Source organism: Panthera pardus, unplaced genomic scaffold, assembly GCF_024362965.1.
Source record: "Panthera pardus isolate Hobbes unplaced genomic scaffold, ASM2436296v1 HiC_scaffold_27, whole genome shotgun sequence".
NCBI lineage: Eukaryota > Metazoa > Chordata > Mammalia > Carnivora > Felidae > Panthera > Panthera pardus.
This window is the reverse complement of record NW_026526843.1, coordinates 126,308,867-126,335,995: the sequence shown is the minus strand read 5'-3', so window position 1 is coordinate 126,335,995 and position 27,129 is coordinate 126,308,867. Positions and strand designations below refer to the sequence as shown.

Sequence of the window (27,129 nt, the reverse complement as noted above, 5' to 3'; positions counted from 1 at the left end):
GATCATGACCTGAGCCCAAACCAAAAGTCAGATGCTTAACTGACTGAGCCACCAAGGTACCTCCATCAACCCATTCTTGAAGTGTTCTTAAATCAATCATATGTTCTTTTTCATAATGCAAAGAGAAATATTATTATCCTGCTTTAGTCAAATCCTGATTTGAAATATTTTTTAAAGAGACTTGAAAGAGAGAGAGATCATAAAAAGGTGAGGGGCAGAGACAGAGGGAGGGAGAGAATCCCAAGCAGAGTCCATACTGCTATCAGAGCAGAGCCTGATGAGGGGCTGGAATTCATGAACTACAACATCATGACCTGAACCAAAATCAAGGGTGGGATACTTAACCAGCTGAGCCACCCAGGTGCCCAGAAATGTTAGAGCTCTTAAAAGGAGGAAGATACATCCATGGGCTAGGAAATTCAGACAGCTGTCACAGTTACTGGATTTTGGGTCAAATCTGGAAACATTAAGATGATAATTTATTAAGGGGGACAGGAAAGACATTTTATGAAGTGTAGCAATGAGAATGAGGGAGAATACACTGAATTGTGAAGAAGTTTGACAAAAAAAATCAAAGATATTTTATAAACAATTATACAATGAATGGAAAGTTTCGAGAGACAGTTCATTTATTCACTCAAACAAAGCAATCAGTAAGAATCCACACTGGGGAACCTGAGTGGCTCAGTCAGTTGTGTGTTCAACTTTGGCTTAGGTCATGATCTCATGGTTCTTGAGTTTGAGCCCTACATTGGGCTCTCTGTTCTCAGCTCAGAGCCCACTTTGGGCTTTTGATCCACTGTCCCCCTCTCTTTAGTCCTCCCTGGTCATGCCTGTGTGAGCACATGCGCTTTCTCTCAAAAATAAAGATTAAAAAAAAATCCACATCACGCTCCTACGTAGTGGGAATATGGTGATAAACAAGACACTGAACCTTTGACCTTGTGGAGCTTACCTTCTTTATGTGTGGTGGGGATGACATCCTCAAATCAGCCTGACCTTCATTCCTGAGTGGCTCTAAGCGTTGACTAAGCCACAGGTCTAGGAGTCTTGGTTTTATTTCCTAATGTGGCGTTGAGTTTGATATGGAGGACAGTGATGCCCAGCTACTTGCACCTCTGGGCTACACACTGGGCACCAATATGGCAGCACAGGGAGAGGACTTTATTTTTATCTTACCAGTCACATGGCAGAGAGTTTCCTTGCCAGAAAGATCAGTGATACAGACAAAAGTGTCACTGAAAGATGCAGAAATGTGGCAGACACATTTTTTCCTTTAGTTACCTTCAGTCCAAGGCCAATGACCCATCCTTCATTCTTTTGCTTTTCCTCACAATGCCATTTCTGCACATCTTCTTCAAATATCACCTCTGGAAGAAGAACTAAAATTTATTGTTAAAAGTTTTTTTGTTGTTGTTGTTTTGGTAGAAATAAAACACAGTTGTCTGGGTCTTCAAGCTATCTTTAGGGTAAATGTGTCTCTACATACAGTAAAAAGATTCAGGAGTTCATCTTATGCCAAGTACTGCCTAGACTCTTTAGATACAATAATTTATTTAATCCTCATACATTTTCCTCATTTTACACATGAAGCAAATGAAACACATGGATAAATGACTTTCCAAAGGCAAATAGAGAGTAAGTGGTAGAGCTGCTATGGTTATGCTCTTACCAAATAACTATGAACTATGAAGTATGATTGAGCCAATGCTGACCTTGATCTATCCCATGACCCTGGGATCTTGACCTGAGCCAAATCAAGAATTAAGACACTCACCTGACTGAGCCACTCAGGTGTGCCTGACTGCATTTTTTTTTTTTTTTTAACTGACTTTAGTGGTGCCTGGGTGGTTAAGAGTTGGGATCTTGATTTTGGTTTAGGTCATGGTCTTGCAGTTCATGGGTTCAAGCCCTGTATTGAGCTTCTGCACTCAGAGGAGCAGAGCCTGTTTGATATTCTCTCTTCTCCCTCTGACCTTTGCCTACTCTCTTTCTCAAAATAGGTAATAAAAAAAAATTAAATAAAAAAAATATATACATATATGTATATATATACACGTGTATATACATATATACATACATATATATATGTATGTATATATATATGTATATATGTATGTATATATATACTGACTTTAAAATAAAGCCATAGTTCTTAATTCATGATGGTTTTGGATTAGGGCAAGAAAGTAAGTAAACGGCATTCTAAAGTACACCCTACACACTCTGAGAAAATTTCTTGCTTCTAGAATAGAAACACCAAAACTACCTGTGAAGTTTGTTGTGTGGGAAGAATATTTTCCTCACTCTCTTAGGTTCTTCTGCTAGGTCTGTGAAATGAACTAACAACAGAGAGGCTTGGGATTCTCTTTCCCTGTCTGCCCCTCTTCTGCATACACACATACACACACACACTTTCTCTCTCTTACTCTTAAGAATTTTACATGGCATGTTTCATAGAAAGAGAATGATCCCCTCCCAGTGGGAAGCCTTGGAGATTTTTATACACCATCAGAGCAAAAGAGGATAAATTTTATTTAAAGTTAAAAAAAAATTTTTTTTAAGATTTATTTATTTTTGAGACAGAGAGAGACAGAGCATGAATGGGGGAGGATCAGAGAGAGAGGGAGACACAGAATCCAAAGAATCAGGCTCCAGGCTCTGAGCTCTCAGAACAGAGCCTGACACAGGGCTCAAACTCATGGACCACAAGATCATGACCTGAGCCAAACTCAGATGGTTAACCGACTGAGCACCCAGGCGCCCCTAAAGTTTTTTAAAAAATGTTTATTTTGAGAGAGAGAGAGAGAGAGAGAGAGCAAGTGCACGCATGTGTGTGCATTTGTGTGTAACGGAGAAGGGCAGAGTGAGAAGGAGAGAAAGAATCCCAATGAGGCATCATGCCTAGCACAGAGACCGACATGGAGTTTGAACTCACGAAACATGACATCATGATCTGAGCTGAAATCAAGAGTCAGATGCTTAACTGACTGAGCCACCCAGGGGCCCTGTTTTAAAGTTTAAGTTATCTCTATACCCAGTGTGGATCTCGAACCCACGATGCTTAGATGAAGAGTCACTGAACCAGCAAGTTGACCCAAGGTAAATTAAAAGTGACAAGACCAAGGGAAAGGACTTTGAGCTTCAAAGGGTGGCACCTTGTGGGAAGGCAAATACATGGGTAAACAATAGTAGATAAGGGCTCATTAGTAGTTTGTCTCTGTAGATTTGTTCAGTGCCAACTCTTCTCCAGTGATAAGTGTGAAGGAGTGACAGGAACAGGATCACAAAGGGGACTTATGATCTGTTTTCAGGCAGATATAGGGAATGTGAGAGCTCATACCGTGTCTACCTTTTGTCTGTTGACTTCAACTCATAACCCTCATGCCTGGGTGGTACATTTTGGGGTGGCATATTTTGATCGGTCATATTGTCAACACTGGAGACATCATTAATAATATGGTAAAAGATGCAGTACACAAGAAATGAGAATGTATATGAACGATTTATTTCCTTTTATTTGCATCTTTAAGCAAGTTTCTTAATAATGAACTAACTAAATGCCTGTTAGTTCTAAAGCACCTTTCATTTTCATAAAGAATGCTCCTGGAAATGTAGTTAGGGGTCTTCAAGGAAAAATTTTTGGCATTTACAGCGGGGCTGATCTCTCAGCATTTAGCAACTGGAAGAACATTTTGAAATCATGACAACTGTACTTCTCAATATTTTAGATTCACCAAAATCATGTTTTTTGTTTGTTTTGCATGACGCAGTTGAAGTGGCTTTTAACTCAACAAAGGTTACACACATAACTTACAGGTTTCTGGGTCATAGGCTACATTTATAGACTTAGTCTCTAGGAAAGGAAAAAAAACTTTGCCTTAAAAACTCTCCAGGTAGTCCTTCACGTACTTCAAAGTGAACTCTTCAGCTGGCCTAAGTATAATAGCCCTACGAAAATAGTAATTTGAAGTGGATTTAAAATTCACCTTATAGGAGATCCTGGGGACTCAGTTAAGTGTCTGCCTCTTGGTTTTGGCTCAGGCCATGATCTCACAGTTCACAGACTGTGTCCCGCATCAGGCTTTGCGCTGAGAGCCCGGAACCTGCTTGGGATTCTTTCTTTCTTCCTCTCTCTCTGCCCCTCCCCCGCTTGTGTGTGTGTGCCCTTGCTCTCAAACTAAGAAAAAAAAAATTCACCTTAGTGAATAGTTTAAAAATATGCTGAAAATAATTATTTTTAACATTCTCTTATCTTTCTAGGTAGAGATTCACTGACCATGATGCAATCAGAATTAATGTTGAAAACTGACCTCTATACTTTAGAGTCAATATATAATGCAAAGACAGAGTCTGAGATAAAAAGGAATAGCTTTATTGCTTTGCCGGGCAAAAGACAGTGCAGCAGACAGTGGTCTTCAAAAAGCTGCAAGGCTTTGTGGAAGAAGGGGCTGGATTGTTTTATAGGAAAATATGGGATCTGGCCAGTTTTGACAGGAATTGTGTCTGTGCTGCCACCCTTCTTCTTCACTTCTTTACGGTGTTACCAGGTTCTTGTAACAGAGGCTAAGAAGGGAGGAGAGGAAGAGAAGAAAAAGGTTACTTTAAAATTGAGCTTTGCTGTAGCATTAGTGCATTTTACTTTTGTTCAGCTTTATGCATTTACATGGTTTCAGTATACCACTGTTATTTTAAGTGTTCTGTTTCTATGGAAGAGGGGCATCATACTCATCTGGTTGCTTCCTGTCAGGGGACTTTTATGGTGGAAAACTTGAATTTGCTTTTCCCAGTTACCCTTTCTGGCTTTTAAGATGGATAGGGTATGTTTACAGACATAAGGCACAGAACAAAGGATAACCTTTAGCAGTGCATACATTCCTGGGATTTCTAGAAGAAAACAAGAAATCCCCAAGAATTTAACTCCATCTGGGATCCATGAGAATAGACCTGAGAACCAGTTGGTCAGAACTTGTCCATTCCTTCCAATATAGGAGTTTGATGAGCTAGAGATTGTTGCATCCAGGTTGTAACCTAATGTTGCATTTTTCCCACACCAGTCTCAGCTTGGTAAGTATTTACATATGCATCGCAGGATGTATTTGCAATTGTACAAACACCTCCTTGGTTGGCCAACATATAATCTGAGGCCATGCAATTCCGAATTACTTCTGTGAGGATAATATATTATCCTGAACCTATAATCACTGTGTGGGATCGGGAAGCTTCAGCAGTAGTCCCTTGTCCATTAAGGTGACTGGGTAAACTTCCTTACTGGATGTACAAGTGTGTCACAGTAATACAGTGCACACTGTGCTCTCAGAAGGCAAATCCAGCACTCAGTGGCCCATTTGGATGAGTACAAGGCCTGAACAGGGTGAACTAGGGAATTATCTCTCCATCCTAAAGAGAAGGCAAATAGAAAGTAAAGTATCATTGCACCGTTACTCATTTTTATTTTCTTAAATAAGTATTTCAAATCTCCCAAGGGTTGACTTTTCTTTGGGACTGGTTCCGTTTAACCTGAATATGGTGCACCAAGGTTAATTTATTCCAGCCAACTTGAGGGATACGTGGGTTGTCAAGAGAACATTGTATGGTCCTTTCCGTTTCTCTTCCAACTGATGATCTGGGCCCTGTTCTTTCCTCATGTTGAATGAGGAAGCCTAGCTGCAAGCCTTAAAAGTTTTGTGGTGCTTCTGGTTGGGCTGGATTTCTGAAAGAAACAAACTCATGCATAGTTATTATTAGTAACTGATTCAATTGTTGAATATATCATTTTAGTTTTATTTATTGAACCAAGTGTGTATTTTCCCTCCTACCTTGGGGTGTTAGGACTGACCTATAATACATAATCTCTTGAGGCTTAGTTGGAGCCCATTTCTAGGGGTCATTCAGATGCAGAGAAGGGCAATTGGTAGAACTTGATCCCATTTCAGTTGTTTATCGGTAGAGCTTTTTGTCTTTTCTAAAGTAGGATTCATTTTGGGGCGCCTGGGTGGCTCAATCAAGTGACTCTGGGTCAGGTCACAATCTCACAATACATGGGTTCGAGCCCTGGGTAGGGCTGTGTGCTGAGTTTGGCACCTGGAGCCTGCTTCAGATTCGGTCTCCCTCTGCCCCTCCCCAACTAACACTCTGCCTCTGAACAGTAAACATTTTTTTTTTTTTTTTTAAGTAGGATGATTATTATTATTTTTTTTTTTCCTATAGAGTGGGGCTTCCATGATGCATGTAATTTCCATTGAATGCCCAAACCTTGCTTATTCATGGAGTTGCTACTGTAGTAAAGGAGGGTCCATTATCACTTTGGATAGAGGTAGGGACCCTATAACTTGGATTTAACTTCCTTAAGGAACACTTTGACAACCTTCTCAATTGCCTTTTCACTTCATGTGGGGAAAGCCTCCACATAGCCCAAGAAGATATACACAGAAACTAGTAAGCATGGAAAGTCCCCAGTAGTTTGTGGGATTTGGGTTAAATCAGTGTGCCAGTCATAATAAGGGCATTCTCCCATATGTTATATTCCCACTGGCAAATTTCTTTTATTAACTTTTAGATTATTCCTTAGGCAGACAGGGCAAATGTGATATCAAGCAGTATCACAAGGCCACGAGAACTGATTCCCATTAATGATTAGGGTACCACCAGTCAAATTCGTATTCCTCTACCCTTTTGTTGTCCTCATCTTACACAGGAGTAAACTGGATCAAATCCATTTGGGGCAATAGGCTCCTTCAAACTGATGACTGGCTATTGCTCATTTGTCTGCTCTATCTGCTGCTTGATTACCTTGAACCACACAAGAGTCTATTTTTTTTTTTTTTTTAATGTTTATTTTTGAGGGAGAGACAGAGAGAGAGTGTGAAAGGTGGAGGGGCAGAGAGAGGAGTCACAGACTCTGAAGCAGGCTCCAGGCTCTGAGCTGTCAGCACAGAGCCTGACGTGGGGCTCAAACCCACGGACCTGGAGATCATGACCCAAACTGAAGTCAGATGTTCAACTGTCTGAGCCACCCAGGTGCCCCAGGAGTCTAATTTTTGATGTCCCAGGTAGTGCATGTTAGCCATGGCCTTTGGCTCAGATTGAGTTTGCATGACAGCACATATCTCTGGGATATATTTAATATCCTGATTTCCTGCTGTCAGCAAACCCCACCCATCCCATGTTACCCTGTTGATAGTGCACCACCATAAACTGTATTTAGAAATCTATATAGACATTTTTTTTTCCCAAGGGAAAGTTGCAAAGCTTGTGGGGGTTTAATTCTGCCTTTTTTGCTCATGTGCCCTGGGGGTGGGAGATTGTGAAGTACTCTTGCTTCACAACCCCCTGGCCATTCACCATGCCATAATGTGCTTAGCAGTGTTTGTGGTCAAGAAAACCACCATTAGTAAAAAAGTGCGAGTCAGCCTATGTCAATGGCTGGTCACATAAATCAAGCTTCCTAGAGTACATAGTTTCAAGAATTTCCAAACCATTATGGAAGAGACTTGTTTGAAACAGAAAGCAGCACAGCAGTTTATTTAAAGAGCTCATGGTCTTAAGTTTACTTATGTATTTTTAGAGAAAGAGACAGAGTGACTGGGGGAAGGGCAGAGACGGGGAGACAGAATCCCAAGCAGGCTTGGCACTATCAGCACATTGTGATGTGAAATTCGTTCCCATGAATTGTGAGATCACAACCTGAGCTGAAATCAAGTTGGACACTTAACTGACTGAGCCACCTGGGTATCCCAAGAGCTCACAATCTTTAAAGTGACATTTGGGCTATCAGAAAGTATTGCTTGGGCTTGGGGTCAACCAATAGCTTCCCCTTTATTCTAATAGTACCAACACTTGGTGGGGCACCTATATAACAATGGACTGTCCTAACCATAATATGAATTTTTCTGCTTCCTGTAGTAAGTCACAGGTGGCAGCCAGTGCACATTAGCACAGGGCAATATACCGTTACCACACTGTCCAGGGACAGGACATGGCATTTTCCCATCATTTGTATTAGCACTCCCAAGGCCAGCCTCTGCCTTTCAGGAATACACAATTTAAAATTGTTTTTCAGGGGCACCTGGGTGGCTCGGTCGGTTGAACATCTGACTTCAGCTCAGGTCATGGTCTTGTGGTTCATGAGTTCGAGCCCCACATCAGGCTCTGTGCTAACAAACAGCTCAGAGCCTTTCTTTCCCCCTCCTCTGCCTCTCAAAAATAAGTAAATGTTTAAAAAAAATTGTTTTTCATATCAGAGTGTCCTAAGGTGGTGGTGGACTAAGGTGCCCATTTTGTCTCAAAGGCCTTTTGACAATCCAGACCATAGTAGGGGCTCTAAATTGAGTCCTTTTAAGGCTTCATAAAGGAGCTTAGCCATAAGGCCAAAATTCAGTATTCAGATTCTGCAAAATCAAGCCATACCCAAAACCTGCATAACTGTCTCTGATTTCTTGGAATATTCAAATCCCAGATGGCTTGCTTTCCACTAGCCATTAAACTTCAGTTTCCCTGATTTAACAGGAAATCCAGATAGGAGACTTGCTGTTTACAAATTTTAGCTTCCTAGTGGAAACCTTGTACCCATACCAGCCCAGGTGATTAAACACACTGATGGCATTTTCTAGACAATGTTCATAATCAGGTCTGGCTATTAACAGATCAACATATTGCAATAATATATCTTGGTCTACGTGTAGTCTGTAGAAGTCTTTACCTAGCTCCTTACTTGAATTAAGTAAGTGAATTTTTGAAGCCTTGAGGGAGTATAGTCCAACAATACTGGATAATGACCCATGTCTGGGTCTTGTCATTCAAAGGCAAACAGCAATTGAGACTTTCCTTCCAAAAGAATATCAAAGAAGACATCTTTTGACTCCCAACACTATAAACCATCTATAGTGTCATGGCACACTAGTCATTTGTATGGATTGTGGGATGGATATCCTAAACTTTATAGCCCTTAAATCTTGAACAAAGACATATTCCTCCAAATGGGGTTTCCTCACTGGTGAAATGGTAGGGTTACAGGGAAACTGGTAAGGGTGAATCAGTCCATGTTACTAAAACTGATTGAAAACTAGTTGTAGGCTCTTAATACTTCTTTATGTATCTATATATCTTTCTATTGATCCATCCATCCATCCATCCATCCATCCATCCATCCATCCATATTTTATAGACCCCAACCATCTATCCATCCACCCATCCACCCATCCACCCATCCACCCATCCATCCATCCATCCAGTCTGTCTTGTCTTTGTCTATCTACCTACCTACCTATCTTTAAGTGGCCTCCATGACCAATGTTGGGCTTGAACTCATGTCCCTGAGATCAAAAGCTGCATTGTCTACTGTTTGAGTTGGCCAGATACCCTGTTTCCTCCTTTAAAGCCACTGTTTAACATGAAGAAATTTTGTTTCTTCTTTCAACAGTGCTACTATTGGAGTGGCTGACTTAATTCACCCAGGTATCCCACCTGCCCAAACAGTGGTACTCACTTGTTCACACAACTCAGGTGGTCCCAGGCCGCCTTACAGTCTTCTGCATTCAATACCATCAGCTGAAGCCTTATGGCATTTTCAGGGGGATCTTGTAATCGTGATTGACATTTCTCAGATGAGAAAGTTATTTGAGCATTTAAATTGCTTTTTATAAAATATCTTGCAGAACAAGAGGAATTGGACAATCAGGCATGTGTAAAAAACTATGTCTCAACTTCTGTTTACCTCATTTACATTACAGTGGCTGTAAGAGGACACTGTTGTACCCAACCAGTGACGCTAACCATAGACAGAGTAGAAGGACTTAATGAAGTCAGCTACTATTTAAGACCGCATAGATTTCTCCAGTATTTACAAATAGTTTATCAACCCAGACTCCACGTTAAATGCATGTGGGGTTCTTGTGGGGCTATTCTAATAGGGGTCATTGATATGGCTCTAAGTGCTGGGTCCCTTCATTCACTATCCTTGTCCCATCCTTCCCCTTGAATGACCATCTGTTTCCCAGAAGTTTCAATGTGGCCTTCCTTGCCCTGTTTAGAAAATGTTGAGCAATCTCACTTCCTATGCCTTTTTTACAATAGACACATCGGTCTTTGCTCAACCTGGGATGTCCCGACTTGCCCTTTGGTTGGTCTCTTTCACCAGATGACAAAAGCAAAACTCAAATCAGCCTCACCTTTTGTTCTTCCCTAGCATTATAAGTCTTGTATATAATCTCCACCAAACAGGCTGGACACAGCACCCTCAACTTTATTTAGCTTTTGTCTGACGTCAGGAGCGCTCTGCCCAGTGAAGAACATTTTGACTAGCCGTGTATTCTCAGGGCCCTCTTCATGTAAATCAGTGTATTCAACTTTTTTTTTTTTTTTTAATGTTCATTCATTTCTGAGAGAGAGAGAGAGAGACAAGTGTGAGCAGGGGAGGGGCAGAAAGAGAGGGAAACACAGAATCTCAGGCAGGCTCCAGGCTGTGAGCTGTCAGCACAGCGCCCGACATGGGGCTCAAACCCATTAACTGCGAGATCATGACTTGAGCCAAAGTTGGGACACTTAACCAACTGAGCTACCCAGGCACCCTCAACCATTTTTTAAGGATCATCTCTATATGAAGAGTTTTTAGATTTCAACAAATCTGAGGCACAGAATGGACTTTGTAAGCCCAGTAATAAGTGGTTATTTGACTTTGTCTGTTTGCTCCAATGGGTAGTTGGCACATTGGGAATTGCCTTATGCCCTTATCAGGTGGATCCTGTTGAAACTGTGTGCCCTGTTGGGTCTTTGAGGGGCAGACCATGCCTGCTTCTGGGTCATGACTTGGAAAGGTCTTTCATTGATGGCAACCTCTCTCCACTCCTCCACTTAGCAATGAAGGGCAGAGGGATGAGAGAGAAACAGACTCAACCGCAGTGTTTTTTCTGTTACCAAAAAGGAGCTGCCCTAGTTATTATAAATTGGATTAAAGAGATTCACTACCCTCAAAGTTAACATGTCCTCATTCACTATTTTCCAGGGTTCTAGAGGAGTGGAACACAGGATGTTGCCATTGACATTTCCACTGCACCATCAATTTACTGCCTAGTTGTATACCATCCCTCCTATGCAACTGCACAAAGACCTGTATATGCAGAATATCATCCTCTTTCCCTTCTCAAAAAATCCAGAAGCCAGTCACAATTATATAAAACACCATGACCTTTTCTGACATACACTTATATAGTCAACCAACCAGCCAAAATTCTCCCTAGGGACCTGTTACATGGAATAGAAAGGATGCCTCCCATGTTATTTCACATACAAAAACTGCATGCTGTTCAACAAATCCCAAACCTTGCCCTCTTAATGGAAGCTGGTTTTCTGGCGATGAAATCAAAGTAAGAAATCTCTGATTTCCTCTGTCCCACTAAGCCAATACCCACCTGTGTAGCACCTGCCACTTGAGAAACTGGGGCCTTAAACCTTACCTACAGTTTGGGAGAAGCTCTTGAAATACCACTTTCTCAAGTTTGAAGAGCTGGTCTCCACAGAGTGATTCCATCCCTCCACTCCTGAAGGGAGACCTGGTGGAAAACTGCCCTAGGAAGCTCCAATGAAGCTACAAAGTTTCTGCAGGGGATTATCCCCAGGGACTCTTCATGGTTGCCAATTTTGTTGTTGAAAATGGACCAAAGGAGATTTATATTGAAAAAATGTCATTTTGATGAGGCACTTGGGTAGCTCATCTGCTTGAGCTTCAAACTCTTGATTTCTGCTCAGGTGTCAATCTCAGGGTGTGAGATAGAGCCCTGCACCGTGTGTGTGGCTCTGCAGAGTCTGTTACAGATTCTTTCTGCCCTGCCCCTGCTCAAGCTCTTTCTCAAAATAATAAATAAACATAAACAGAAAAGAGAGTACTGGTTAAAAATCTCTATTCATGCCCTGTTGGCCCTCTCTCTCTCAGACAAAAAAACAAAAAACTCAACATTAAAAAAAATTACACATGAATTTAGTACACAAATTTGTTCTTACTAGTGCATCTTGTTTTTACAAAATATAGTAATTTCTTTACAAGCTAGTGGAATTGGGCTATTTTAAAAAAAATGTTTATTTTTATTTGAGGAAGAGGCAGAGAGAGAATTCCAAGCAGGCCGTGCACTGTCAGCCCAGGGGTCAGTCCCCACTTGGGACTCAATCTCACCAACACTGAGATCATGACCTGAGCTTAACTGAAGAGTCCCACCTTAACCAACCCAGCCCTCCTGTGGGCTACATTTGTTTTATAGGAGATGTTAAAGTTTTGCACATTTAAGGAATCTCTTCAAAACTTTCATTCTGCAAAGTTTCTTAGAGCTCAGACAGCAGGTTCAGGGGACAGAACAGAGAGATAGGAGACAGAATGAGACAGGCAGGCCTGGGGCCCCCCATGATGCAGCTACCCTACTGGTTCCCTGCCCCTTAAGACCTGAGAGGAGCCAAGCTAGTGACCTAACTCTTTCCAGTGTTCCAGAGTCAGTCAGGGAGTGTTAAGTGCAGGACAAGGCCTGTCACACAAAAGTGATGAGGAATCTGATCTGGCTGACAGCAAACCAGCAGGGGTACATTGTTGGCAGTTGGGTCCCCAGGTTTGGCAGCCCTGACCCAAGACCTGGCATAGACTTTCACAGGCCCCTTGAAGCTGCAGGTGAGGGCCCAATGAAGCGCCAAGAGAAGGTCATGGTCAAGTACGACCCTGGAGCAGCATTCTTGCCTTTACTACTGGCAGGAAGAAGAAATCTTGGAGCTGGAGACTGACCTGTACAAATTCCTGGACATGCACAGTGATGATGCCTAGGTGGCTACGGTCAATAAGCTGCTGGTTGTTATAAACCAACTGAGGTCTTCATCTCTGGCCTGCTGCGCAAGATCTGAGGCATGCAGAAGCTGAGGACAACTCAGAAAATAAGGGTCTTTGGCCCAGGTGAATAGTAACAATCTCCCCCCACACCTCCCTCCCCAGTAGAAACAGCCAACACCAGACTGTGGTATTCCCTATCCTCTGGACCATGGGCCGTTTCTCTGCTCCTTCAGTTTTCTGTTTTTTGTTTTTACCACCTTGGTTTTCCAGTTTTTCATTTATTATTATTATTAAACTGAAGGCACATTCTGTGTTTTTATATTGGCTCTGCATTGCAGCTCTTAGTAAAGCTAGGCTATGCCTTTGGTGCAGCTGAAAAATAAGTTTCAGTGGTATAAGAATATTTCCCATTTAAATTTTATACAACCATGGACAGTGAGTTGTTAAAATGTAGTACCTTCAAAATACAGACCCAAATTGGAAAGAATTAACCTTACTCTCCTCCTCTCTCATTTTTAAAACAATTTCATTGTTAAGTAATGCCTACACCTAACATGTGGCTCAAAATTACAACCTGCTGATGAAGACTTGCATGCTGAACAAATGAACCAGCCAGGTGCCCCTCCTTGGAGAGAACTTCTAAGCCGTATAGTGCCCTGCAAACAATGTGTTTACATAGGGAACCTGGAGTCATGCCAGACAACCTATGCTAAATGTGATTTACAAAGGGGTGTCTGCTCCATATGGTATTAGTTGACCTCTAGAGAGGCTGCAAATCATTTCGGCCATGTAAGTAGTCTACTATATCTAAGTGACTGAATCCCAATAAAAACTGGACAGTAAGGCTCAGATGAGCTTTGCTGCTCATGCAGTTCTGTGTGTACTCTGTGTGCACATTGCTGGGAGAAGTTAGTGCTGTCCACAACTCCAATGACAGAGGACAACAGCTTTATTTTTAAGTAGACTTCACGCACAACTCTCAGCTTGAACTTACAACCCTGAGATCATTATTTGTGCTGCGATCACTTAACTGACTGAGCCACCCAGGCACCCTGAGGACAAAAGCTTCATAATGTACTCTCCAAGACTGTGTCCCACATAAGTCTTCCCTTGGTGGGTATTAATCCATATCTTTTAATTGTAATACATCATAAATGAGGTTGTAAGAACTTTCAGTGAGTTGAGAGTCTTCATAGTGAATTATTAAATAATTGAATCCTAGGATGATTTTGGAACTGATACCTCTGTTGTCAGAAAAGATCAGCAAGAATAGCTCTCAATGAAACAACTGGTTTGGATAGAGGAAGAAGGCAGGAGTTAACGAACCTTTGATTTCTGGGAGATAACACAGCCACCCATGGAGTAGGATTACTGCTGCCGAGACACTGCTCACTAAAGGTAAAAGTTATCAGTGTAATTTAGAAATGGTCTGACTCAAGTCCTAGATTATTGGCTACTGGGTATTTAAGGAAATTTAAGATAGTAATAAATATAAAATTCTTGGTGTGTGGGGGCAGATTCTACTGCTAGATATGCAATGGGGGCATCTAGGTGGCTCAGTCAGTTAAGCACCCAACTTTGGCTCAGGTCATGATCTCAGGGATCATGACTTCGAGCCCTGCATCAGGCTCTGTCAGCCTGCTTTAGACTGTGTCTCTCTTTCTCTGCTTCTCCTCAACTCATGTGCTGTCTCTCACTCTCAAAAACAAACATTAAAAAAAATTTAAAGAACCAACTTGAATTTCATATGCTACAATTTTTCTCAACAAATGCAGATGTAATACAAAAAAAGATAGAAATATAATCTCTATGGTTTTAAATTTGCTAGTTACTACGAAAAACCTAAAAGAACAAATTATATATAGTGGAAACAAATGTTCCCCTTTAATCCTAAGTTTATTTCTTAAAATGTTTTTTAAAAAGTTTATTTGAGAAATATAGAGACCGTGTGAGCAGGGGAGGGACAAAGAGAAAGGGAGATTTGGGAGAATCCCAAGCAGGCTCTGTACTGTCAACATAGAGCCCGATGTGGGGCCTGAACTCATGAAACTGTGAGATGAAACTCATGACCTTAGCTAAAACCAACAGTTGGACACTTAATCAACTGAAATACCCAGGCACACCTAATCACAAGTGTATTTTTTAGTTCAGGGGCACCTCAGTCAGTTGAGCATCTGACTCTCGATCTTTGCTCAGGTCATGATCTCATGATTCATGGGATTGAGGCCCTATGTTGGGCTCTACTCAGTGTGGACCCTACTTAGCATTCTGTGTCACATCCATGCTCATACTATCTCTGAAAATAAATAAATAAATAAAAAACCAAGTATGTATATTTCTTAGTTCAGCTCAATATAGGCTTTTTGTCAAAGAATTCCTTACTAATCCAACTGCAATACCATTGAACTGTGCTTGTTAATTTATAGAAATGAAGACTCTCTTCACGAACTTGCCCTGTCAAGTAAAACTTATTTATGATTTTTATGACTCAAAATCAGTATTTGTGTGGTCATTCATGGACATCCACAGAGCAGGAAAATTTTTTAGGTGCTTGATGTGAATGGTTTGAGATACAGCTAAACACAGCTGAAAATCTGCATCTGTATTTCAGCTACAGACTTTGGATCTATGGAGAGGCACATTCTGTTCTTTATGTTCGGTGGTAATTCTGTTTAAAAAATGGGAAAAGTGCTTAGCTCCCCAGTGGTCTTATGCCTTAAAGAGAAATCACAATTTATTTTATGTTGGAGAGAGAGAGAATATGTACATGAGCAGAAGACAAGATCAGAGACAGAGGAAGGAAGAAAATCCCAGGCAGTCTCCTTGCCCAGCAGAGCCTGACAAGGGGTATATGATCTCATCATGACTGTAAGGTCACGACCTGAGCCAAAATCAAGAGTCAGATGTGTAACCAACAGAGCCACCCAAGCGCCCAGAGAATTTAAATTTTAGTTAAGGATGCCTTATGAATGAGTTTTGGTGCTGTTGGCATTGAGTTCAGTGTTAATCAGCAGTATATATTAAATGAAGAATCTTTCAAGAGAAACACAAAACAAGGTTATGTACTGATAGGTTGATGAAACTGTAAGCACCAGTTTGCATGATTCTAACCCAGTATTTCTCTAAGGAACCTAGGTTCAGTATTTGTAAACTCAGTGTTCCTAGTGACTCCAGAGAAGACAACAACTGTAAACAATAAGAAATGACTACAAAAATGTGACAAAAGTAGAAGGCTGATTAATATTGGATTTTTTCAAAAGAAAAATAGTTTTTCTTTTCTCCAAATCCATAAAGAGCAAAGAAAAAACCATTTTAAGCACAAAAACTCCATGTCTGAAATGCTGAATTCAGCATTATGCCAAGCTGTGCTATGCAAATAATTAATTTTAATGAAAGTATAATGCTTCAGAACAAAAGAATAATGAACAAAAACAAAGAAACAAAATTCTTCTTAAATCAAATTCTATTTGTGAATTCAGCAAAATAATTTCTATAAAACAAAACAGCAAAATATTTAAATAGTATAGGACACGCCATATCTGTTTGCAGGAATATTTGGTTTTTAGGCGGTTCCAAAATATTACACACATTCCAAAGTTACCAATTCTTTTTTAAATATAGTATTAACTCATGAGTTTTGAAGAATCCTGAAACAAATGTTCATTCTAAAATAGTATTTCAGAATTATATTAACCAGAAGTTTATGCTTTAATTAAACCCCACAACAATAAGAATTTTGGAATGGAAAAAGAACTGGGACAATTCTTGCTTTCAAGTAAAACTGTGACTGACCAGAAAACCAGCCAGGTATCTAGGTGCAGTGGTACTTCAAAATATTGTGGATTTCTGATGATGTCCAATTCAGTGGGGTTCTTTAGAAGTTTCACCTTATAAACTCTATCATAAAACAAAACAAGCACACAAAATACAGTTGTCTATTACGCTCCATACATTCTGGCATATTTGCGTATCTGTATATTTGTTTTAAAATTCCTATTATCAATACTTTCACATTGTTTATCCCATCCAGAGACTGAACTGTCAAACTTTAAACACAATGAATAAATGAGTAACTAAAAACCTCTGGTTTGTCACATTTCTCCTCTTGTTTTATATTTACTCTAGGTGTAACAAAACCTCTGGGTAACACAACTGTCACTTTGGAGAAACTGCTGTATACTGGTAATTTTGCTTTTTATTGGCTACACAAACTTAGTGTGAGGCCATGCTAAATGTTAAAGCATAATTATAGCTTTAAACTGAATTAACCTGAATAAAAAGGTAATGAGAAATATCCAGAAACAATGTTACATCACCAATTTTTCCACATCACCCACATATTTCAAAGGTTACCAATCAGCCTTATATAGCTCTAGTAACTAAGAATTAACAAGAAACCAATGGGGTGTGACTGATAACGGATGGGCTGTTTTATAGAACGTTTTTGTTTTTCTTCTTTTTTTTTTGGTAAAGAATTTGATCCAACTGCCATGAAGCAGACAATACTGAATGCAGAATGCAACAGACGTAACAAGAAAATTGTTTTTTTGTAGATCTTTAACTCTTCATCAAAAAAAAATTTTCTCGGTTAAGAATTAACAGTCAAACATTAATATACTATATACATCTTTGCCATTTACAGATTAGTGTCAGCCATTTAATACAAAACACTATACACTTTCCCCTGCAGGTGGCTTATATATATTGACGGAAAATTTCTGCAAATGACAGTGAATACAATCTCCGCTCTATATTGAACAGCTTCTCTAGTTTTGAATAATAGCCAGACACAGAAAAAGTTTGGATAATAAGGCCTGAGTGCATGGTCTTAAAGGAAGCAGTTAATGATAGGCATTTTACTGATCCTTCATTTGAGATGAGGGTACTTCTTCATTGCCTTCATAATTTTCTTGTGTGCGCTGGCCAGTTTTTTGATGGTTGTTCAAGTGATGTGCTGCTGGCCCTGTATATGGCTGTCCATGCACATGATTATTCTGAGAGGGTGAAAAAGACTTGCATGTCAAACTTTTCACATACTAAAATTAAAAATCATGGGCTAAAGTTTGTCTAAAAGTAGACACATCTCTTCTAGGGACTTATCTTTTAAAAACAGTCATGTAATAGTTACAAAATAACCTACAAATCAACTCTGATATTGTAAGGAATGTAAGCATAATATGATAAACTGTTTTGAAAATGTGACTTCATGATAAAATTTGATTCTATATTCACAAAGGAGGTATTTTAAAAGTGTTTATGACCCAAATGCTACACCTAAAAGAACTGGTTCTCTGAGAGTATTCCCTAGACCAGCAGCAACAGCATCACCTGGAAACTTCTTTGGAATGTAAAGTCCCACCTTTAATGAATCAGAAATCCTAGAGGCACGGAACTTAGCAACCTGTTTTAAAAAGCACCTTTATAGGATTCTGAGGCATATAAATATAAGAACCACTGCCTTAAAAGGCCTCAATTAGTCATGTTTGTGGTTTAAACCACAATCTTTCCAGAAAGATTTGTCCAAATTCTTGTTTCTGAATGAAGGTTTCCTTACGGATATTTCTTGTCAGAAATCTATCATTTTTCCAGTGACTCATTTATTGAAATCTGTCTAACTGCTGATTTTAAGAACATCGTTACTGCACCTGAACACTGGGGCAAAAGTAACCAAGACATTCACGTCTTAACATTTCTTCTGATAGTTATTAATTTAATGTTAACAAAATTTATGTTAATGTGAAATGTCACACACTTGAATTAACTATTGCAATTAGTAGAAGAGGGCTATGTGACAAGGAAAAATACCATGAGGATAGACTGAAACATGCTGCAACATGACCTCAACTCTAACCACCCTTCCTCTGATCATCTTGGCAAAGCTATTCTAGATAATCACTTTATTACTTCATACTCACAACCAATAATTTATAAAATATTTAAGAAAAATAATTAAATCCTCTTTAGATAAAGTAAAATAATTTGGTGAATAAAAATGAAAACAAAAAACACAAAAAAGTCACCTGTTGACAGTGAGATCCAGATGGATGAGGATATAATGGAGTATCTTCTGGTAGAGATGACTCATGCTCATCTGGGGCATCTTGGTCATCTGGCTCCTAATTTTAAATATTTAGAAATTAATAATTTGATTATGAAAGCAACTTTATTTTAATCTCTTTCTGGAAAAAATTTCTTAAAAATCCACAAGGCTGACCTCATTAACATTTTTTCATTTAAAGCAAATACAATAATTAACAGAGGGAAAAAACAGACTTTCCTATACACACACACACACACACACACACACACACACACACATATAGATTTTGTTTTTTGATAATTTCACAGAAATACCTCCAAAAAATTCTAGCAAAGAATAAACTCCTTTGATTACTAAAAAACAAATCAAGCAACAAGACATTAAAGTCAACAAAATAACAATACAAATTTTTTAATACAATGAACCCTGGCCTATAAAAATAAAAAATTACTTTTCTTTCTTCCATTTTTATCTGCTGCCCATTGGTGGCTTTTTTTACCTCCTCTGGACAGAGTTCACAAGCTTTTGCAAGTGTCATCCTTGCACTATGTGATCTTTCTAAGAAATAACCATTTGATGTTTCATTGCTTTGCACTGGAGGAGACCAATTATTATAAGCATATTGAGGATTGCCAGTGTATGGTCTTCTTTCAAGTTCATCTCCAAGCCATTCCACTGCCCAGGTCCACTTTCTTTTAAGATCTCCATTACCCTTCAAAAGAAATAAAACTGTGTGAAAAAATTTAGAATAATTTTCAATGATAACTTAAATTTCAAGTCCAAATTTTCACAAGTCTTTTAAGGCAGTCTTTTACAGATTACTACGTGATTTAAGAAAAAAATTCTCACCTGTAATATTTGGTAAGCAATGGGACAATTGCTAAAGAGTGCTACCATACATTTTATACATTGGTATGCTCTTTTTTGATAGTGATTCTTAGAGCGCTGGATTGTATCAAACAAACCATCTCGATCATCTGGGATTCCTTTAAGCGCATTATGAATTCTAAAAAGAACCAGATATAAAAATTTATAATATCTACTAGCTAACACTGTGCCTACCATCATTCAATACATGTTTTGATGTAAGCATCTAACCTATTTACTTCTAGAGTTACTTACCTGAGTATGCATTATTATAAATAAACCCACTTAATAAATGAGAAAATAAGTACAGAATTCAGCTTACCTAATGTCATAAAGCTAGGAAGTTGGGAAGATTGCTAAATTGTGACCTGAGTCTGAAGTCTCACCCAAATTACTGTCAATCCAAAATTATTTTGCTATCTCACAATTTAAGTGCATTATCAGTGGTAAATTAAGGATATCAATATTACATTATTTTTGTTAAAGTTAACTATAACTATGTCTGCATGACTGCTTCACTTGAGAAATTTACTCTGGAGTTAGATCATTTTTAAAATTTATTTTATTATTTACTTATTATTATTATTATTTTTTTTTTTTTTTTGAGAGAAAGAAAGAGCGCACAAGCAAGGGTGAGGGGAGCAGAGTGAGAGAATCTTTTTTTTTTAAGTGTATGTGTTGGGGTGCCTCAGTTGGTTAAACGTCTAACTTTCTCTCGGGTTATGATCTCATGGCTGGTGAGTCTGAGCCTCATGCCGGGCTCTCTCCTGACAGCTCACAGACTAGAGCCTGCTTCAGATTTTGTCTCTAAATTTTTTTTGTACATTCATTTATATTTGTAAGGAGAGACAGGACAGAGACAGAGCATGAGCCGGGAAGGAGCAGAGAGAGAGGGAGACACAGAATGTGAAGCTGGCTCCAGGCTCTGAGCTGTCAGCACAGAGCCCAATGAAAGGTTCGAACTCATGAACGTTGAGACCATGACCTGAGGTGAAGTCAGATGCTTAACTGGTATTTATTTTTAAGAAGAGAGAGGGTGTGTGTGTGAGAGCAAGTGGGGAGATGAGCAGGGAGAGAATCCCAAACCGCATTCTGTGCTTAAACCCATGGCCCTGGCTGGGATCATGAACTGAGCTAAAACCAGGAGTAGTACAATCAACTGACTGAGTCACCCAGGTGCCCCCAGATAATTTTTTTCTAAGACTGCAGATTCCAGTGACTATGCAAGTGGAAGTAATCTGACAGTACAAAATGAACCTGAAATCTACGCCATTAAAATATATGCACAGTGGATAAAGCAATCTTTTTGGCAAGAGTCAACTTGGATGACTAGTGATTTCAATGCAGTTCTAACCAAATCTCAGTATAACATTTTATACAGCCACTTATTTCTTGTTCTTCTCAAAAACAAACTAAAAATTATTTATGGGCAAACAGATGCCTTATTTCTTGTCATGGAGGACCTAGACTAGAAAATTCTCCTTTTCATCATTTATTTTACTTATTTACTTATTTTACGTCATTATATTCCAAATCAAAAACAATTTTTTGGTATTGTGACTTTCTAAAGTTTATTTATGTACGTAATATCTACCCTCATTGTGGGGCTTGAACTCAGAACCCAAATATCAAGAGTTGCATTCCAAGCCACACCACCATTACTTCAACTGTTTATTATACACAACTAATCCATATTGTGTTTGTCCTGTTGTCTTGGCACAATAGTAGACACTTTGTAAATATCACCTATTGCTTAGTGAATAAACTAAAACTAATGTTCATTAAATGAAACATTATGGCTCATAATAAAAATACTTTACTGATTTCTTCACAAAGCCCACTATTTTATGTATTAATCCAGAATTTATACTTTTACTGTATTTGCTTGGATGAAACAAGATGGCTGAGTAGGATTCATGTGTCTAAAGCATACATAAGAATACACACAGTAAACTAAGTTCTTTACACTAAAAGTAAAAATTACATCCCATTAAAATAAGCATCTTATAAAATTTCAAACTCCCAGGGTGCCTTGGTGCCTCAATTGGTTAAGCATCTGACTCTTGGCTTCAGCTCAGGTCCTGATCTCACAGTTTCGTGAGTTTGAGCCCCACATTGGGGTCTGTGCTGACAGTATGATGGAGCCTGCTTGGGATTCTGTCTCCCTGTCTGTGCCTCCCCGACTTGTGTTGTCTTAGTCTCTCTCTCAAAATAAATAAATAAACTCAAAAAAAAAAAAAAAAAGTCAAATTTCCTCATGATACTGAAATAGGTACTGAGTAATAAATGACTGTAGGTTGGAGCTTGTTATACTTTTATCTCACGGTGACTGAGATAATGGCATTTAAACATTAACTGATTTGTTTGGAATCTATGATAGTGAATTAGGTTACATAACAATTTTAAAGTTGTCTGAAATTGAATCTTAAATTCAAGATTGTAGTGATTAAGTACTACAAATTTATTAAAAAGTGTAAGGTTATTTTGAGGTTTTTCTTTCACTGTTATGACTAGTGGGTGACAATTTGTTGTATTTGTTTCATTAAAGAAACCATGCTAAAATAATGCCAGTGGGGAGAAAAGCAGGCATCACCTGGCAGAACTGGGGACCCAATTCTAAATCATCACTTGTAGACTGAATTTTATGGCAAAGAACAAAGACAGGAATTTGGAGAAAAAGTCCTTATATAAAGACTTGTTAGTATGAAAATTTTAGTTCTAAAAAGTTACCACTTATAAAATATAAACAGAGCTTTAAGAAGTAAAAATGTATTTGGCTGCTAGCAATTTCAGTTATTTTTAGAATCTAAAAAAAACGTAAGTATTCTGGTAGCAAAAAGTATGTATCTACCTGTGAGTCTGCCAAGAATCTTCAATAAGTAAGATCTGCAAAAGTAAATCCAAGTATGGCCGAAGTTCGTAAGTGTATGAATATGCAACCTAAAACAATAAAACATAGCTGAGTTCCTAATTTAAGGGAATCATGAATCAAGTTATGGACATATCAATATTTATTTTCCATTAACCTGCCAGAGAAGTTCACTGAGGACAGTGGATGAGAACTGAGGATTCTCCCAGCAGCAAAAACGAAGCAATTTGATGGTTTCCTCTGAGTTACTGCAGTCTTCAATAATTTTCTTCACATAACTTGTTCTCACAAATAAAAGGTCTGCCACATTCTGCTGAATTGGCATTATAGGCTGTGATAAATTAGGATCACCAAAAGGATTGGGAAGAGGGGGATTACCTAGAATAGATTTGTCATCAATGAAAAGCCAATAAACTTCTATACGAAATTAAGATACTGAATTTTTTTACATGAAAAACTGATTATAAATTAACTTTCCTAAGCTCAACAAAACATTCATTAAAACGATCAGATATATACCAAGATGGGAAGATGCAAAAAACCATGTTTTTTTACCAAGTTAAAATTCTGAAGTAACCATTTCATAAATAAGGCATTTATCACATTAGGGAGTAAATTTTCAAAAAATCTTCTAACACGTGGAACAACTTAATGGTTTAAAAACATAGAAGAATGGACCTTCAGACTCTTACTTCATTTTTATAAATATTCAGAATTTTAATTAAGTACTATAGTAGCCTACCATTAATTTTAAATCATTGTATAGAATAAAACATTTTACTTTACCATTGATTGAAGACTGCATTCTTGATGAGACATTGCAACAGCGGATCAGCTGAGACACTACTGAGTATAACTTGCCCAATTCAGCATACTGATATTTGATTGGAGGACCTGGTCCTTCATCTAAAGATACCAGCATGAATGTAGCAGGTACACTCAATTTCAAAAGCTGTGTCTTTTCTGCCATACCTATAAAAAAAAGGAAGAAGAATAATGTGCAGGAGAAATAAAGAGACAAAAAACAATAAGAATGGCAAGTACTGAACTAATAAAAAATAATATACTTGCTTATAATTTTTATGATTAAAGCTCATTGTGTAAGCTGAAGAAGTGCAGACTACATAACTGCTGAAAGTACATTGATTTAGTTTATTCTAACTGTGAAATTGTGGCATTTTGATTACACTGAGCTCTAAGGTAGTATACTGTTTGGGGCCTAGATAGCAACTCTCATCAACATATGGTAAAGTGATAAAGACAGAAACAAAATTAAATGAGAAATTAAATTTCTTGGGGCACCTGGGTGGCTCAGGCCATGATATCACAGTCCGTGAATTCAAGCCCCATGTCAGGCTCTGTGCTGACAGCTCAGAGCCTGGAGCCTGCTTTGGATTCTGTGTCTCCCTCTCTCTGCCCCTCCCCCACTCATACTCTGTATCTCTCTCCCTCTCTCTCCTTCTCTTCCCTCTCTCTCCCTCTCTCTCTCTCTCTCTCACTGTCTCTCAAAAATAAATGTATTAAAAAAATAAAAAAAAATTAGCCTTCCCAAATGGGTTCCTCCTTTTAGGTTTCCTCTGGGCAAATGGCACTATTATACCTTGGTCTTTTTATTTTTTTTTTTTTAAAGATTTTCATTTTTTTAAGTAATCTCTTATACCCTATATGTGACTGTAACTCCCACACCAAGATCAAGAGTCACATGGTCTACTCATGGAGCCAGCCAGGCACACCTACACAATGGTTTTAAACATCTCTTCTCTGGTCAAATATCCAACCTTCAAGTTCTGATTTTCTTATAATGAACTTCTAAATCTGTCCATGTCCATGTTCTAAATCTAAATCTGTCCAGTCTATATATAAAGCAGCAATGATCTTCTCAGCTTATAGATCACTGTTTTACAATGTTCTGCTCCACTGTAATCCAGTTTTCACTGCAACCTTAATTTTTTTAAATGTTTATTTCTTGAGACAGAGCACGAGCAGGGGAGGGGCAGACAGACAGGGAGACACAATCTGAAGCAGGTTCTATAGAGACTGACAGGGGTCTTAAACTCATGAACAGTGAGATCATGACCTGAGCCAAAGTTGGATGCTTAACTGCCTGAGCCACCCAGGCACCCCTAGTCAGGGTAATCTTTCTAAGGTAAAGATTAATTAAGTAGGCCCTCCTTATTTTCAAGGATTATGTTCCAAGACTTCTAGTGGGTTCCTAAAGCCTAGTTCACTACTACTAGTAGTGAACCCTATATATGTTAACTTTTCCCTATACTCACATGCCTACTTTGTAAATTAGACATGGTGATTAACACCAAAAACAATAAAATAGAATTATAACATAATGTAGTAAATTATATGGATGTGATCTCTTTCTCTCAAAATAATCTTATTGTGCTGTACTCACCATTCTTGTGATGATGTAAATGAGTGATAAAAATGCCTGTGTAATGAGAACTAGCAAGGTGTATCATGCTGTGATATAGTGTTAGGCTACAACTGACCTTCTGACAGTACCTCAAGGCGGGGGCGGACTATATGCTTCCAGACCATGGTTGACTGTGTACATATTGAAACCACACAGAGCAAACTGGAGAAGCAGTCTACTGGTGGTCTACTATGGTATAATGGCTTTCAATGCCCTCAATCAACTATAGACTTTCTCACAAGACTTGTCAGAAGACCATGGGGTTACAGTATCTTACTAATTCCTTCTTCTACCTCATATCTTTCACCAATTGAAGTCAGTATTGATTACTGAAATACTCACATGTTTGATTACAGGGTGATGCTGGAGACCTTACTGAGAAAGTCAAATGTGTGGCAAATGAACTGTTTTACCTTGCTAAAATCCAAAAAAAATTGAACCCTAAGCTACATCTGGCTTTAATGACTTAATGCTAATATTTATCAATCCATATATTTATGGAAATAAAGATTATACTACAGAACAATAATAAATGACTTGTGACCAACTGTTTAAAATATGATTTCTGTGAGGGCTTAAATTTGATAGTTTTGTATTAAAAACAGGAATAAAAACAAGGATTTATTTTTTAAATGTCATATTTTTGAGAGAAAGAGAGTGCATGCATGCATATAAGCGGGAGAGGGACAGAAAGAGAGGGGACAAAGGATCCAAAGCAGGCTCTGCACTCACAGCAGTGAGTCTGATGAGGGGCATGAACTCACAAACTGTGAGATGGTGACCTGAGCTGAACTTGGATGCTTAACCAACTGATCCACCCAGGTGCCCCAATACTGCAAAACTTTTAACTAGACTACATCTGAAAACATTAGTAATTTTGAGCTATTGATGCATCAACACCTGAATAACTAACATTGCAATTTTATGCTTGTAAATGCAACATAGTTACTTTTTCTCTTTTCTCTCTCTCTCTCTTTTTTTTTTTTTTTTGAGAGTGGGAGGGGCAGAGAGGGAAAGAAAGAGAGGGAATCTCAAGGAGGTTCCATACCCAGCATGGATCCAATGTAGGGCTTGATCTTAGGACTGTGAAATCAAGATCTGTGCCTAAATCAAGAGCTGGGTACTTGGGACACCTGAGTTGCTCAGTTGATTGAGCATCTGACTTTGGCTCAGGCCATGATCTCACAATTTGTGAGTTCAAGCCCCACATCAGCCCCATCTCTGTCAGTACAGAGCCTGCTTCAGATCCTCTGTCCCATCCCTGTTTGTGCCTGGCTCATACTCTAACATAAACATTAAAAATAACAAAAAACAAAACAAAAACAAGTTGGATACTTAATTGACTGAGTCAACCAGGTGCCACTACTCTTTCTCCTCTTAATAAATGTGACCTAAAAGAATACAGAAAATTTTAGAAAATTTCTTATAAATTTCTTGACGATCCTTCCATTTAGAAAACATGTTTACCGTGAAAAAGGCCCTCATCACCAGAATTTTATAATCTAGTTGTTGAGTAGCAAGACTAGACTTAAAAACAAATCAAAACAAAAATGCAATGAGCATCAGAGTATAATAAAACATACACCATAATATTTTAGGTAAGCACTCTGGAGCCACTGAGAAGAAATGAAGAGAAGTATATTTTGACAACAATGATATTGATACTGATTTCAACAGAATTTAAGTGCATAACTTATACACAGTTTTAGTGAATTGAATTGATTTTAACAAAAAACATAGGTATAAGGCCAATGTTTTTAGGTAGTGATTCTTAAAGCTGACAAATACAACCACTTTCCTTTGAAAACAGTTTTTCCTAGCTCTAGGAATTCTGATTCATATCATGTAGGATATAGCCTGTGCATCATTTTTTTAAAACCAGCATTAAGAAATAAAAACATGAACCAGACACATTTTCTGAACTACAGTCCAAGATAAGGACTGTTATTGAAAAGCTAATCAGGGGTACCTGAGTGGCTCAGTCACTTAAGCATCTGATCTCGGCTCAGGTCATGACCTCACAGTTCCTGAGTTCAAGCCCCTCATTGGACACTGCTGTGAGGACAGAGCCCGCTTTGGATCCTCTGTCCCTCTGTCTGACCCTCCCATGCTCATGTTTTCTCTCT

At 38.6% G+C, this 27,129-nt stretch overlaps 1 protein-coding gene across 5 annotated transcripts in view; it reads right to left on the bottom strand.

The window, feature by feature from the left end:
- Positions 1-4,354: 4,354 nt before the first annotated feature.
- LOC128773885 (probable ubiquitin carboxyl-terminal hydrolase FAF-X) overlaps positions 4,355-27,129 on the bottom strand; it is a 173,957-nt gene continuing 151,182 nt past the window's right edge. For 2 of the 5 annotated variants that reach the window (XM_053891922.1, XM_053891923.1), the window contains 7 exons: positions 23,365-23,550; positions 22,736-22,956; positions 22,561-22,649; positions 19,692-19,848; positions 19,294-19,554; positions 18,823-18,918; positions 16,248-17,796 (listed from right to left, as the gene is read on the bottom strand). In XM_053891922.1, the coding sequence (XP_053747897.1) occupies positions 17,659-17,796; positions 18,823-18,918; positions 19,294-19,554; positions 19,692-19,848; positions 22,561-22,649; positions 22,736-22,956; positions 23,365-23,550 (1,148 nt within the window). In that variant the 3' untranslated portion in view covers positions 16,248-17,658. Of the gene's footprint in view, positions 4,567-16,247; positions 17,797-18,822; positions 18,919-19,293; positions 19,555-19,691; positions 19,849-22,560; positions 22,650-22,735; positions 22,957-23,364; positions 23,551-27,129 lie in introns of those variants that run through there. The other 3 variants (XM_053891925.1, XM_053891926.1, XM_053891924.1) reach the window with 3 other exon arrangements.